Genomic DNA, 16,645 nt, shown 5'->3' on the forward strand with positions numbered 1-16,645 from the left:
GGCGAGAAGGCAGACCATCCGGGAGGAGGTGGCGAGGATGCTGGACCTGGGGGTCATAGAAGAATCCCAAAGCGCCTGGTCCAGCCCGATCGTGTTGGTCCCAAAACCGGACGGCAGTTGGAGGTTCTGCAACGACTTCCGGAGATTGAACGAAATCTCCCGGTACGACGCCTACCCCATGCCCCGGGTGGACGAGCTGATCGAGCGGCTGGGACCCGCTCGCTACCTCAGCACCCTGGACCTCACCCGGGGGTACTGGCAGGTACCGCTGACCCCCCAGGCGAGGGAGAAGACGGCTTTCGCCACCCCGGATGGCCTGTTCCAGTACCGCGTCTTACCCTTCGGAGTGCATGGAGCCCCCGCCACCTTCCAGAGGCTCATGGACAACCTGCTGAGGCCCCACAGGGAGTATGCTGCTGCCTACCTCGACGATATCGTCATTCACAGCGCTGATTGGGAAAGCCACCTCAGGAGGCTGGAGGCGGTGCTCGGGGCGCTCCGGGAAGCCGGCCTGACAGCTAACCCGGCTAAGTGTCGCCTGGGCCTGGAGGAGGCCGACTACCTGGGCCACACCGTGGGACGAGTGTGCGTCCGACCCCAGAGTCAAAAGGTGGACGGGATCACCAACTGGCCACGACCCACCACCAAAAGGCAAGTGCGCACATTCCTGGGCCTAGTGGGGTACTATAGGCAGTTTATACCGGACTTTGCCACCAGAGCGGCCCCCTTGCACGAGCTGACCAAGAAAGACCACCGGCACACGGTTATATGGACCGAAGCCGCCGACCGCGCCTTCCTAGACCTGAGGGCCGCCCTGGGGAATGAACCAGTACTGACCACCCCTAACTTCTCCCAAAAGTTTGTTTTGCAGACCGACGCCTCTGAAACCGGACTTGGTGCGGTCCTATCCCAGATCCAGGACGCCACCGAGCACCCGATCACCTATATCAGCCGGAAATTGCTGAAGCATGAGAGGAATTATAGCACGGTGGAGAAGGAGTGCCTGGCCATAAGGTGGGCAGTCGGGAAGCTCAAATACTATCTGGTAGGAAGGGAATTTATCCTTATAACTGACCATGCCCCATTGCAATGGATGTATCGGTGTAAGGACACTAACGCCCGGGTGACCCGATGGTTTTTAGAACTACAAAGTTTTAAATTCACGGTGGAACACCGAGCCGGGAGACTCCAAGGGAACGCGGATGCCCTGTCCCGGATGAACGAGGGCCTCTTTGGTGACGCTCCCGCCGAGGGCGTGGAGCTGAGGGGGAGGAAATGTGGTGGCCCGATCGGAAATCGGTACACCACTGGTGTGGAACGGCCCGTGCGCCGGCGGCTTCTGCTAGGAAAAGTTATTAACCACGTGTATTTCCCCAGGTCGTATCTAACAGAGCCGCACCGGAGCGAGAGCCGGCGAGGAGAGTCAGAACCATGGCCAGCGACACGGGGAAAGACGCGTGTGGAATGTGAGGAAGAGACAATTAACCCTTCTCATTGGACAGGCGCAGCCGGACCGACTCCGAGAGAGAGCGGAGCCGTACAAAAGGCGAGGCGCAACCACAGAGCGGGGCTGAGTACGGAGGGAAACGGAGGCGAAGCCCAGTGAGGAGGAAACAGCCACGGGAAAGCAACCGTGCCGGCGGGGCCGGCACGGACCACCCAGAACCACCGACGGACCGGGAAACCTAATTTTTTGGCCGGTGACTTTTTTTTCGTTTTTGTGAGAAAGGAAGTTTTTGTTTGAGACGTTGTAAAAGTGCCCTGAAGGCACACCAGAACCTCATTAAAACTACCCGTTGAGGAACTACTCTTGCTCTCTCTGCCTCTCTCTCCCCACGGGGCGCCACAACATATACATATACATATATATATACACACACACATACAGTGGGAGCAATAATTATTTGATTATTGCTGATTTTGTAGGTTTGCCCACTTACAAAGAATGGAACTGTGTAGAATTTTAATCAGAGTTACATTTTAACATTGAGAGACAGAATATCACAAAATAATCCACAATAACAACATCATATACATTTATTATCGTATTTTTCAATGAAATAATTATTTGATCCCCTACCAATCAGCAATAATTCTGGCTCCCACAGACCAGTTAGTTTTCCATTAAGAAGCACTCCTAATCTCAACTCATTACCTAAATCACCTGTGTCAACTTGTTACATCATTATGTAGCTGTATAAAAGACACCTGTCCACACAATCAATCAGATTCCAACGTTTCCACTATGGCCAAGACAAAGGAGCTGTCTAAGGACATCAGGGACAAAATTGTAGACCTGCCCAAGGCTGGGATGGGCTACAAGAAAATAAGCAAGCATCTTGGTGAGAAGTTAACAACTGTTGGAGCAATTATTAGAAAATGGAAGAAACACAAAGTCACCAACAATCTCCCTCGGTCTGGGGCTCCACGCAAGATCTCGCCTTGTGGGATATCAATGATCATGAGAAAGGTCAGGGATCAGCCCAGTACTACACAGGAGGAGCTTGTTAATGACCTGAAGGCAGTTGGGACCACAGTCACAAAGAGAACCATCAGTAACACACTACACCGTGAAGGATTAAAATCCTGCTGCGCGCGTAAGGTTCCTCTGCTGAAGGAGGCACATGTACAGGCCCATCTGAACTTTGCTAAAGAACACCTGGATGATCCAGAGGAGGCTTGGGAGAAGTTGTGGTCAGATGAGACCAAAATAGAGCAATTTGGCATTAACTCGACTCACCGTGTTTGGAGGAAGAGAAATGCTGAGTACAACCCCAAGAACACCATCCCCACTGTGAAGCATGGAGGTGGAAACCTTATGCTTTGGGGGTGTTTCTCAGCTAAGGGGACAGGATGACTTCACCGTATCGAGGGGAGGATGAATGGGGCCACGTACCAGGAAATTTTGGGTTACAACCTCCTTCCCTCAGTGAGAGCACTGAAAATGGGTCGTGGATGGGTCTTCCAACAATGACAATGACCCAAAACATACGGCCAAGGCATCAAAGGAGTGGCTCAAAAATAAGCATATTAAGGTCCTGGAGTGGCCAAGCCAGTCTCCAGACCTAAATCCCATCGAAAATCAGTGGAGGGAGCTGAAGCTTCGAGTTGCCAAGCGACAGCCTCGGAACATTAAGGATTTGGAGAGGATCTGCAAAGAGGAATGGACCAAAATCCCTCCCAAGATCTGTGCAAACCTGGTGAAAAACTACAACAATCGTCTGACCTCTGTGCTTGCCAACAAACGTTTCTCCACCAAGTATTAAGTCCTATTGTTCTAAGGATCAAATACTTATTTCATGTGAAAACATGATATTAAATTCATAAAATGTATATGATGTTATTGTGGATTATTTTGTGATATTCAGTCTCTCAATGTTAAAATGTACCTATGATTAAAATTCTATACAGTTCCATTCTTTGTAAGTGGGCAAACCTACAAAATCAGCAAGGGATCAAATAATTATTGCTCCCACTATACATACAGAGGGAGGACCTAACCCAAATGAGATTTTTTTAAAACGCAAATAGAAATGAAGCCCAAAACGGCTGGAGAAAATAAAACAACCATTCGAAAACCAGGGCGAATAACCCAACCAAAAACAAGTGCTGAATTCTTTGCACTCACGGTCGCAGACCGATGAAGAAAATAAAGTACAACCTAGCATGAAAAGGCTAGGCATGAAAATAAAACCATGAGGCGCAGCTCAGGACAAAAATTCAAACCAAAATACATACCAGGGACAACGTCCCCAATCCCTGACTCACACAAGAAAAACCAGAACCCTAGAGGAAGGCGTGAGTGAACACAACACAACCACCGCCTTCCTTACCTTTAAACTTTTTTTTTAACTGATTAGAGAAACCAATACCAGCACCGTACCTGACTCGTAGATTCACAGAGTCTACCTGGTGCATTACCGGCCTAGTGCAACTGCAAGTTTGACACCAAAGCGTTGGTAGACTGTCAGCACAGCCTTTAAATACACTGAGCCAGCACCTTGTAATTAACGAGGCACAGGTGCAGCCAATGAGGCCCCTGCCCTCTGGCGGCCTCAATCAGCAATTACCTCCTAACCATGACAGTTTTTTATTGAAATTCAAGCCGTTCACGTCCAATGAATAGCTTGAAATGGTACAAAGGTAAGTAGTGAACTGCTAGAGGTTAAAAAAAGGTAAGGTTACACAAAACTGAAAAATAATATACATTTCAGAATTATACGAAAAGGCCTTTTTCAGGGAACAAGAAATGGGTTAACAACTTAAAGCTGTTCTGCAGCAATGGAGGTTGATCAAGCCTTGAAAGTTGGTGCTACCAATTCCTACAGTTGTTCCAACTTTTCTTGATTACTTGCAACCCCCTCTGTCTGCATAAAAGTAGTGTTGGAACACACTATGGTACCATACCCTTGTGAGCATCATTTGAACAGTATTGTACTGCAGTAGTGTGTTACTATAAAAATGGCGAGAAAAAGGCAATTAACAATGGAAGAGAGACAGACCATCATGGCACTTAAAAATGTAGGGCTTTCCTACAGAGAAATTGCGAAGAAAGTCAAGGTGTCAGTGAGTATAGTTTCCAGGAAGAGGTCTGGCAGACCCAAAGCCACAACAGAATCAGAAGACAAGTTTGCGTGATAGGCGGCTCACAGGACAACAGCTTAGAAGTGGTCGTAGAAAGCAAGTCTCAGTTTCCACTGTGAAGAGAAGACTTCGACTTGCAGGTTTGAACGAGTCGAGTTGCAGCAAGAAAGCCATTGCTAAGATGTCAGAATAAGAAGAAGAGGCTTGTCTGGGCCATGAAACACCGCCAATGGACTACTGAAGACTGGAAGAAGGTGTTATGGACTGATGAATCAAAGTTTGAAATCTTCGGTTCATCATGCGGGATTTTTGTACGCCGTCGAGTAGGCGAAAGGATGGTTCCTCAGTGTGTGACATCAACTGTCAAACATGGAGGAGGAAGCGTGATGGTCTGGGGCTGTTTTTCTGGATCCAGGGTCGGTGACTTGTACAGAGTGAGAGGCACCTGAACCAAAACGGCTACCACAGCATTCTGCAGCGCCATGCAGTACCCTCTGGTATGCGCCTAGTTGGTCAGGGGTTCATCCTACAGCAAGATAATGACCCAAAACATACGTCCAAGCTATGCCAGAACTACCTCAGGAAAAAAGAACAAGATGGTAAGCTTGAAAACATGGAGTGGCCAGCACAGCACTTAAACCCCATCGAGCTGGTTTGGGATGAACTGGACAAACGAGTGAAAGCAAAGCAACCTACAAGTGCCACACATTTATGGGAACTTCTGCAACAGAGTTGGGAAGAACTTTCTGCAGAATATTTGATTTCCATTGTAGAAAGAATGCCACAAGTGTGTATCTGCCAAAGGTGGCTACTTTGATGAGTCAAAAGTTTAGAATACATTTTGGTTTATAAATTGATTCCATGAATTATTTTTTAACCTCAATTGTTTATTTGTTCTATGCTTTCATTTCAGAGTACAATGAGACATTAAACTGCATAATTTTCAATAAAAAACTGGAAAAACTTTTGACCGGTAGTGTATGTATGTGTATGTGTATGTGTATATATATGTGTATATACAGTGGTGTGATTTCTTCTTTTTTTGCATGTTTGTCACACTTAAATGTTTCAGATCATCAAACAAATTTAAATATTATTCAAAGACAACACAAGTAAACACAAAATGCAGTTTTTAAATGAAGGTGTTTATTATTAAGGGAGAAAAGAAATCCAAACCTACATGGCCCTGTGTGAAAAAGTGATTCGAAGTGCGGTACGAAGTGCAGGTGAAGGCTGTCACCAAGTGACTGGAGCAAAGTCACGTCTTTCGAAAGTCTGGGTCCTGATCCTGGCCTAGATTCTCAAACCAATGCAGCTGTTCAAAGAGCTCATCAACAGCAAGGAGGAGGGATCAAATCCCGCAGAAAACGAGATGGCTATATTTAGGGCATGGGTGGTAATTATAATCTATATTACTTGTAAAAGTAGGAAAAGTAGTGCATAGAAGTTCAACATTATAAGTTTCCTTTCATTTTTATGTCTTTTATTTTTCAGTAAGATACTATATAAGGTAGCATTGTTAGGTGATTTAAAGTTATAAGTTTCCTTTCATTTTATGTCTTTTATTTTTCAGTAAGATACTATAGAAGGTAGCATTGTTAGGTGATTTAAAGTTATAAGTTTCCTTACATTTTTATATCTTTTATTTTTCAGTAAGATACTATATACGATATAAATAAGTAGTAGACTTTAGGGGTGTTCGTACCCATTGTATTAATGGAAGTTCAGTAGCTTTTATCTCCGTGAAGGGGGAGCCATAGGATAAGGTAAAGGCCAAAGAGGATGGTGGATATTTGAAGGGTGTACCTTGAATTTAACTTCTGGTGGAAAGGTGAATTAGAAAGAGCAAAAGGGGTTATATGAACCTTATGTGAATCAAGTATGTGATTAGCAAACTGAAAGATGATATTTAACCTGTCAGCTGTATAACTCTATTCTTTTGATTATAATAAAGTATATCTGACTATAATCATATGTGAGAAAGGGTCTTTTAGAGGAATACAGTGAATACAGGAAATCATATACCAGATTTGCATTACACCCCTTCACTTCGAGACTGGGCTGGAAGTTCAGTAGAACTTACCAGGGCTCCAGGACGTTTGAAGTACTTAAAGGAAAAGAGAGTTCGTCCCCGAGACACCTCGTCGTGGGGTACTGCTCGTGGGACGGTGAGGTCTGAGCTCGGCAAGGGGTCCGTAGCTCACGACAACATACACACATACATACACACACATACATGCACACACATATATACACACACATATATACACACATATACACACACACACACATATATACATATATATACACACATATATACATACACACACATATATACATATATACACACATATATACATATACATATACACATATATACATATACATACACATATACATATACACACATATATATACACACATACATATACACACATATATATACACACATACATATACACATATAATCAGGTCCATAAATATTGGGACATCGACACAATTCTCATCTTTTTGGCTCTACCACCACAATGGATTTGAAATGAAATGAAGACAAGATGTGCTTTAACTGCAGACTTTCAGCTTTAATTTGAGGGTATTTACATCCAAATCAGGTGAACGGTGTAGGAATTACAACAGTTTTTATATGTGCCTCCCACTTTTTAAGGGACCAAAAGTAATGGGACAAACTAACAACCATAAATCAAACTTTCACTTTTTAATACTTGGTTGCAAATCCTTTGCAGTCAATTACAGCCTGAAGTCTGGAACGCATAGACATCACCAGACACTGGGTTTCATCCCTGGTGATGCTCTGCCAGGCCTCTACTGTCTTCAGTTCCTGCTTGGGGCATTTTCCCTTCAGTTTTGTCTTCAGCAAGTGAAATGCATGTTCAATCAGATTCAGGTCAGGTGACTTGGCCATTGCATAACATTCCACTTCTTTGCCTTAAAAAACTCTTTGGTTGCTTTCGCAGTATGCTTCGGGTCATTGTCCATCTGCACTGTGAAGCGCCGTCCAATGAGTTCTGAAGCATTTGGCTGAATATGAGCAGATAATATTGCCCGAAACACTTCAGAATTCATCCTGCTGCTTTTGTCAGCAGTCACATCATCAAAAAATACAAGGGAACCAGTTCCATTGGGAACCGGTTCCATTGGCAGCCATACATGCCCACACCATGACACTACCACCACCATGCTTCACTGATGAGGTGGTATGTTTTGGATCATGAGCAGTTCCTTTCCTTCTCCATACTCTTCTCTTCCCATCATTCTGGTACAAGTTGATCTTTGTCTCATCTGTCCATAGGATGTTGTTCCATAACTGTAAAGGCTTTTTTAGATGTTTGATGATGTCTGGTCTTCCTGTTTTTGAGGCTCACCAATGGTTTACATCTTGTGGTGAACCCTCTGTATTCACTCTGGTGATTGTTGACTTTGACACACATACATCTACCTCCTGGAGAGTGTTCTTGATCTGGCCAACTGTTGTGAAAGGGTTTTTCTTCACCAGGGAAAGAATTCTTCTGTCATCCACCACAGTTGTTTTCCGTGGTCTTCCGGGTCTTTTGGTGTTGCTGAGCTCACCGGTGCGTTCTTTCTTTTTAAGAATGTTCCAAACAGTTGATTTGGCCACACCTAATGTTTTTGCTATCTCTCTAATGGGTTTGTTTAGATTTTTCAGCCTAATGATGGCTTGCTTCACTGATAGTGACAGCTCTTTGGATCTCATATTGAGAGTTGACAGCAACAGATTCCAAATGCAAATAGCACACTTGAAATGAACTCTAGACCTTTTATCTGCTCCTTAAAAATGAGATAATGAGGGAATAACACACACCTGGCCATGGAACAGCTGAGCAGCCAATTGTCCCATTACTTTTGGTCCCTTAAAAAGTGGGAGGCACATATAGAAACTGTTGTAATTCCTACACCATTCACCTGATTTGGATGTAAATACCCTCAAATTAAAGCTGAAAGTCTGCAGTTAATATCTTGTTCGTTTCATTTCAAATCCATTGTGGTGGTGTATAGAGCCAAAAAGAGGAGAATTGTGTCGATGTCCCAATATCTATGGACCTAACTGTGTGTGTGTGTGTGTGTGTGTGTGTGTGTGTAAGTGCATCATTCTGACCAGGTGTTTAGTATCGCTGCGGGGTTGATTTTTTTAAATTGCTCATTTGAACAGCAAGGGTTAGGGCTTGAGCCAGGTTGTTTGTCTATTACCTGTTAATCACTTCTACTGGTTTCATACCTTTTTTCATACCATTTGTCTTAAATAACTTAAATAGCTGTGGAATTTATCAGTAGATTAGCTTTGATTTGGTATTGCTTGTGAGCAATTGTAGGCCATTTAAATAGGCGTGTCAGAGCGACGCTAGCGTCGCTCCGTCCCAGTTTGTGATGTTATGTTTCACCCCATCCCAGTCTGCTCTCTCCCTCGAAGACGTGGGCGTGACGTGGGCCTCCACGGCGTCGGAACCCCTCCAACCTCAGCTACCCCCCGCTCACCCCCTGTAAGGACTTTGCTGTCACAGGGGGACTATGGAACTGCCAGTCTGCCACTCGGAAGGCTGACTTCATCCCTGCGTATGCCTCCCTCCAGTCCCTACAATTCCTTGCCCTCACGGAGACCTGGATCACACCTGACAACACCGCCACTCCCGCTGCCCTCTCATCCTCCTTCTCCTTCTCGCACACTCCCCGGCCTTCCGGCCGTGGCGGTGGTACTGGTCTTTTAATTTCCCCCTCATGGAAATTCTCTGTTCTCCCCCTCTCTGACCTGTCCATATCCACTTTTGAATTCCTGTTGCAGTATCCTACCCTACTAACCTTTTCATTGCAGTTATCTACCGTCCTCCAGGGCCCCTGGGAAACTTCCTTGATGAGCTAGACACCCTTCTCAGCTCCTTCCCTGAGGATGGCACCCCACTGATTCTCCTTGGAGACTTCAACATCCACCTAGAAGCCTCCCAGTCTGCTGCCTTCCTACCGCTAATCCACTCCTTCGGCCTCTCCCTGCAACACTCTCCTCCAACCCACAAGGCGGGCAATGTCCTAGACCTTGTCTTTGTGAGGAACTGCTCATGCTCCGATTTCACGGTTACCCCTCTGCATACATCTGATCACCAATTCATCTCATTCTCCCTCCCTCTTCCTCCCCATCCTCCTCCCCCTCCTCCCACCCACACTTCCTCAGCCCGCCGTAACCTCCGCTCCCTCTCACCCTCTTCCTTTGCCAGCACCATCACCGCCTCACTCCCCCCTCTCGAATCCTTCTCCAAACTCCCCGCTGACTCTGCATCTGCCACCCTCCTTTCATCCCTCTCCTCCGCCTTTGACTCTCTCTGTCCCCCTGTCTCAAAGCCACCTCGCACATCCCCTCCCAGTCCTTGGATATCTGACACCCTCCGTACAAAGCAAAATACTATCAAACACAAATTCAGAACTCCGCTTCTAACCCCCGGAAACTTTTCTCCATTTTCTTCTCTCTCCTCAACGCACCGCCTCCTCCTCCTCAGTCCTCCTTCGCTGCTGATGACTTTGCTGATTTCTTCGATGAGAAGGTCACTGTCATCCGCAGTCTTCTCCAAACTATCACACCTGACATTCTCCCATTTGTCACCTCCCTTGTCAACTCCTCCCTGTCTTCCGGCTGTTTTCCGGCATCCTCCAAGAGGGCCCACATCACTCCGCTCCTAAAAAAGCCTACCCTGGATCCCTCCATCATACAGAACTACCGCCCGGTATCTCTTCTTCCTTTCCTTTCTAAAACTATAGAACGAGCCGCTTCTACTCAACTTTCTTCCCTCTTTTCTAACAACAACCTGCTAGACCCCCATCAGTCTGGCTTCAGATCGGGCCACTCGACAGAGACTGCACTCCTCTCCGTCAGTGAGTCACTCCATGCCGCACGAGCAGCCTCCCTCTCCTCTGTCCTCATTCTTCTCGATCTCTCTGCTGCCTTCGACACTGTGGATCACTCCATCCTCCTGTCTGCCCTGTCAGCAACGGCCCTGGACTGGATTGAGTCCTACCTCTCTGGTCGCTCCTTCCAGGTTGCCTGGGCTGGTTCGGTATCGACACCTCGGCCCCTCGCCACAGGAGTTCCCCAGGGCTCAGTCCTTGGCCTTTTTCTCTTTACACTCGCTCCCTTGGCCCTGTGATCACTGCACATGGGCTATCCTACCACTGCTACGCGGACGATACCCAACTCTTCGTCTCGTTCCCGCCGTCTGATACGCAGGTTTCAGCCCGTATCTCTGCTTGCCTGAGGGACATCCAGAGCTGGATGGATAACCACCATCTAAAGCTCAACCCAGGTAAAACTGAAATGATATTCATCCCTGCTAATACCTCTCACCATCTGGATCTCTCCATTTCCCTCGGGGATACCACACTCACGCCGTCACCCAGTGCAAGGAACCTCGGCGTGGTGATGGACAGCAGATTGTCCCTTTCCGAGAACATTGTGGCGGTGACCCGGTCTTGCAGGTTCTTCCTATACAACATACGGAGAATCCGCCCCTTTCTCACCCCCTACTCGACCCAGCTCCTGGTCCAAGCGATGGTTCTGTCCCGCCTGGATTACTGCAATTCCCTCTTGGCTGGCCTCCCAGCGTCCGCCATCAGACCCCTCCAACTCATCCAGAATGCAGCAGCTCGTCTGGTCTTCAACCTTCCCAAATACTCACACGTCACGCCCCTGCTTACTTCCCTCCACTGGCTGCCTGTCATGGCTCGCATCAAATTCAAAACATTGGTGCTAGCCTTCCAAGCAGTTAAAGGGTCTTCCCCAGCTTATCTGCAAAAAATCATCAGACCCTACACCCCTGCCAGACCTCTTCGTTCAGCCTCCACAGGCCGCTTGGCACCTCCCCCTCTCAGAACCTCCACCTCACGCTCACGACTACTGTCTGTTCTGGCTCCACGGTGGTGGAACGAACTCCCCGTTGAGGTCAGAACTATAGAATCTCTCCCCACCTTCAAGCGCAAGCTGAAGACACACCTCTTCAAGCAGCACCTCTCCTCCATACCTCCCTGTGAACCTTAATTGTTGTCTCTGTGACTTGCTTTGTGTATCAGTATTTTGAGTTGGCTAGGTAAGCAGTGTTTGGATAGTTAACTTTGGTCACTTTTGCTCTGTTTGTTTGTTTGTTTGTTTGTTCAAAAAAAAAAAAAAAAAAAGGCCCTTGTCCTTATTTTTGTTGTGCAGGTAGCAGTTGAAATTGTACTTCCCTCTAGGGTCTTTCAGCGAACTTATCCCTGGTTATGGGTATGCACTTTGTTGTACGTCGCTCTGGATAAGAGCGTCTGCCAAATGCCAATAATGTAATGTAATGTGTGTATATATATATATGTATATATATAAATTGTCGTGAGCTACGGACCCCTTGCCTAGCTCAGACCTCACCTTCCCACGAGCAGTACCTCACCAGGAGGTATCTCGGGGACAAATTCTCTTTTCCTTTAAGTACTCCGAAGGTCCTGGAGCCCTGGTAAGTTCTACTGAACTTCCAGCCCAGTCTCGAAGTGAAGGGTGTGATGCAAATCTGGTATACGATTTCCTGTATTCACTGTATTCCTCTAAAAGACCCATTTTTCAGTTTGCTAATCACATGCAAGTTCCATATACCCCTTTAGCTCTTTCTAATTTACCTTTCCACCAAGATGTTAAATTCAAGGTACACCCCTCAAATACCCATCCTCTTTGGCCTTAGCCTTATCTTATAGCTCCCCCTTCTGGACGTTTAAAAGAAACTATTCCTAGAATATTATGTTCATCTAAACTCAAAAAACTTATCTACATTTTTCTACCTTATATAGTATCTTAATGAAAAATAAAAGACATAAAAATGAAAGGAAACTTATAAAGTTGAACTTCTATGTGCTACTTTTCCTACTTCTACAAGTAATATAGATTATAATTACCACTCAAGCTTGATTATAGATTATGCAGAACCTGAAAAATCACCACAAACCACAGTACGACGAATGCATTAAGGCCAAAGCTAACGTTACCTCACAGAATTCCCGTCCATGTCCAACGTCAACCCAGACAACCATAACAGCGATCCTGCATAGCGCGACAGCGCATCCATCCACCTCCCAAAGACACACTGAAATAACGGATGCAATCATATTTCATTTGGCCAAAGACATGTGTCCAATAAATACTGTGAGCAATGAAGGCTTCAGAAAAATGGTCAAGACACTAGACAAGAGATACGCGATCCCCTCGCGCAATTATTTCTCCAAACAGGCATTACCAGCGCTGTATGAAAAACTTTGGGGGGAATAGAAAGGGATGTCACAGCTGTCAAGTATTTTGCGACTACGACTCACCTATGGTCAAGCAGAACAATGTAGCCATACATGTCCCTGACAATTCACTACACCGACTGTAATTTTGCAATGAAGAGTCGATGCTTGCAGACGTCATTTTTCCCACAAGACCACACAGGAGAGTCGATTGCCCAGGGACTGAGGGAAGCGATGGCCTCTTGGAGCTTGCAGGAGGAGAGACTTGTCTGCATTACAACAGACAACGGATCTAACATCGTCCAGGCAGCTTCTCTGAATAAATTGACAAGGCTCCAGTGCTTTGGCCAAAGGCTCCATCTAGCAAAAGGCGAGTAAGATCAATAATAAAAAAGAAATATAAAAAAAGAGGAAAAAGGTGCACATAATTAATTGAATTTCATGTAATTAATAAGAATCATACATTTTATTTATAAGTGCTTTTCATTGCGAAACAATCTCAAAGTGCTAAATTAAATCTGTGCTGATTGTGTGAATACTTAATAGTAATATAACAATATATATAGTAATATAGTAATATGACAATAATATGATTATCATAAAATAAATAAGATTGATTATCAAATGTGTATAAGCAAGGTAATTTTATAGCACAATTCATACACATTGGCAATTCAAAGTGCTTCACAAATGAGCAGATAAATGAACATAGAAAAATAAGAGATAAAAATAATGTTTTGATTAAAACATCTTAAAACACGTGAAAATAAAAGATTAAAAAGGAAGAGTGTTTATAAGGTTTTATTCTGTGTTTTAATTTTACATCTGAATCTCATGTTCTTTTTTAGAGAATGCAATGAAAGATCCTCGGATTGACCGTGCAGTGGGGATCTGCAAAAAGCTTGTGAGCAGTTTCTCCTACAGCTGGAGGCGTGAAAAGGAGCTAACACAGGCACAGAAGGAGCTGAAGCTTCCAAAGCGCTGAAGACTGAGTGCCCCCACAAGGTGGGGATCAAGGCAGGCAATGATAGAAAGAGTCCTGGAGCAGCAGAGGGCCATCTTTCAAGTCTTGTCCACTGACCGAAAGGCCCGACACCTCATCCCAACATGGCAGGACACTGACGTACTGGAAGCCATCAACAAATCCCTCCGCCCTCTGACTGAGTTTACCGATGCGCTTTCCTTTGAGAAGTATGTCAGTGTTTCCTTTGCCAAGCCAGTCAGCGCCACCTTTTCAGCTCCTCTACCCTGAAAGTGAACAATGATGATCCAGGCCTAACAACCACCATCAAATCTAAAATCCTGAGCTACCTGGATGAAACATACAAGGATCCTGGGACACAAGAACTGCTTGACATGGCCTCTGCTCTTGATCCACGGTTCAAGCTGAGATACGTTCGTGAGGACAGGGTTGCACCAATCCAAGCCAGACTTACTTCTAAGATGGCTGCGTCTGCGAGCATGGTTAGTAATTTTTGTGATTACATATAGAATTTATTTTAAATTCATAAAATGAAGTGGATTAAAATGTGCTATGAAATCAAGTGATTCAATGTGCTGTAATTTACTTTCTGGATATGGATGTTAAATATGTTTCATTAGATCAAATTTGGCATTCCTATTTTATTTACCATACTCTTTTCAAGAAGATGGGCCCAACTGATCCCCACGTTGAGAATGTGGAGGATGCACCCAGCACTTCAAAGAAAAAGAAGACCTTGGGGAGCTTCTTCAAGACCGCTGAGGGAGCCACACCAAGATCCTCTCCCCACCAGTCACAAGCTGTAGCCTCTGAGCTACAGTCATACCTACAGTGTGCCAACCTTACCTTGACAGTGAGGAGGACCCGCTGGACTGGTGGAGGGAACACCAGAGACTCTACCCACGACTCTCAAAGCTGGCAAAAAAGTACTTGTGCATTCCAGCCACAAGTTCCCCCTCAGAGAGTCTTTAGCACTGGGGGAAATGTAGTGACCTGCCTTCGCTCATCTTTCAAGCCAGAAAATGTTGACAGGCTGCTGTTTCTTGCCAAAAACCTGTAGGCCTAAACACTATGTTATTGCCTTTTCTTCATAGGCCTGAATTGTTTTCATTTGGTTGCATTCTGTGATGGTATATTTATTTTTAGTTAGCCTTTATTTTGGGTACAATTGTTATTTATATTTTGCTTCAGGTGAATAAGTACCGTATGTTTTATTTTGATGCAAAGATGTGTACATTAGCTGGAATGTAGCACAACATGGAAGTGAAAGCAATGCTCTGTTGATTTAATTTTGGGTAAAAAGTGTTGATACTAATTTATTTATATTTTCCTTCTACGAGATGCACTGTGATAAGGACCAGTCTGATGCAAAGATTTGTACATTAGCCAGAATGTAGCACAACAATGGAAGTGAAAGCAATGTTCTTGTTCATTTAAATGTGAAAGTGCAATAAAAAGATGTTGTCCCTAAAATTAATGAATAATCGTGATAAATAATCGTGATCTCAATATTGATCAAAATAATCATGATTATCATTTTGGCCATAATCGTGCAGCCTGAGTCAACACAACCTGTGTGTCCTTGAGCACTGTGTTAAAATTCGAACACTTTCTGATCTACTGGACAGGTGGTTTGGGTTCTCATTCATTATGGAGATAGTTCTTTGGTCATCTAATGTTGAGGTTCGTTTGTCTACTAGCCACATTGCAATTACTGAACTGACCCGTGCTGTTTTTCTTCTTAATGATGTTCCAAACAGTTTATTTTGCTAAGAATATTGTTTGGCCTATGTCGCTTACCTTTTTTTTCCCATATTTTTCAGACTAGATATGGAAAGCTGTCTTAGACCTGCACAAAGAAAGTGACTGAATAGACCTGGCTAATCAGAAACAACTGACAATGTGAGGATAAAAGATATGTTTTATTAAAAACAATTAAGACCATGTTGTTTGAACAACTTACTACATATGATTTAGCCCTCAATGATCAGAAAAAAGGAAAGGTTTGTGCATCCCCAATTTTCAGCTCACCCACTGTCACTGAACAGAAGCATATTTCAATGGTGTACTGTTTTCGGTGAAAATACATGGAATTCACAATAACCAATGCATAAGATGGAGCTTGCAGAGAACCAGACAGCATATTACATCACAACATTGGCTTGGCATTTTCACTTAAAGTCATGTGAACCACTTAATGAGTTGTTGGAATGACTTGTGTAGTAAGTCGTTTGAACCACTTATTAATTGTTTTTAACAAAAAATATATTTCTTAAGAATTGTGCCTGCCAATTTATCCCTTTTTTCACATTGCCCTTCAGGGCTTCCATAATAAATAAATGGGACTGTAAGAAATGCAATACCTTGAAGAGCTGGTAGAGGTTTCCTCCATGTGAAGTGAGAAAGCTGGTCTCTGTGTGGTAGCGCAGGATGGACATGCTGGTCCAATCTTTCATCTCGGCATTGTTCCGAACATGCCACACAGACACGTCCTTTGCTGTGATGTCAAAATACCCGCTGTTCTGCAACATGGAACCCACACGAAGATAAAAGCCAGTGCTGATAAATACCTTTCATGACTTGGTATGGGATTATTATAGCATGTATTAAGCATCAGCAACATTTGAGAAATAAATTGTATTGCAATATCGACTTATATCACTGTAAAGATTTCTATCAATTCCTATGTATGGGGATTAAATGAGTGGAGTTCGATTTATGACCAGACTCTGAGCTATTGAAACCTGATCATTTATGGCATCAAGAAGGACCTGACCATGGCGGGTTGTTCAGGCTTTTATTGTAAGCTACTAATCG

The 16,645-nt window shown here is 44.5% G+C and overlaps 1 protein-coding gene across 1 annotated transcript in view; it reads right to left on the bottom strand.

Annotated features, from left to right (window-relative positions):
* The window catches only part of LOC133141497 (intelectin-like), a 51,438-nt gene that overhangs the window by 12,543 nt on the left and 22,250 nt on the right, over positions 1-16,645 (bottom strand). Inside the window, exon 5 of the mRNA XM_061262068.1 lies at positions 16,192-16,350. Within this exon, the coding sequence (XP_061118052.1) occupies positions 16,192-16,350 (159 nt within the window). The remainder of the gene's footprint in view (positions 1-16,191; positions 16,351-16,645) is intronic.

The sequence above is a fragment of the Conger conger genome, chromosome 12 (genome assembly GCF_963514075.1).
Source record: "Conger conger chromosome 12, fConCon1.1, whole genome shotgun sequence".
Classification (NCBI taxonomy): domain Eukaryota; kingdom Metazoa; phylum Chordata; class Actinopteri; order Anguilliformes; family Congridae; genus Conger; species Conger conger.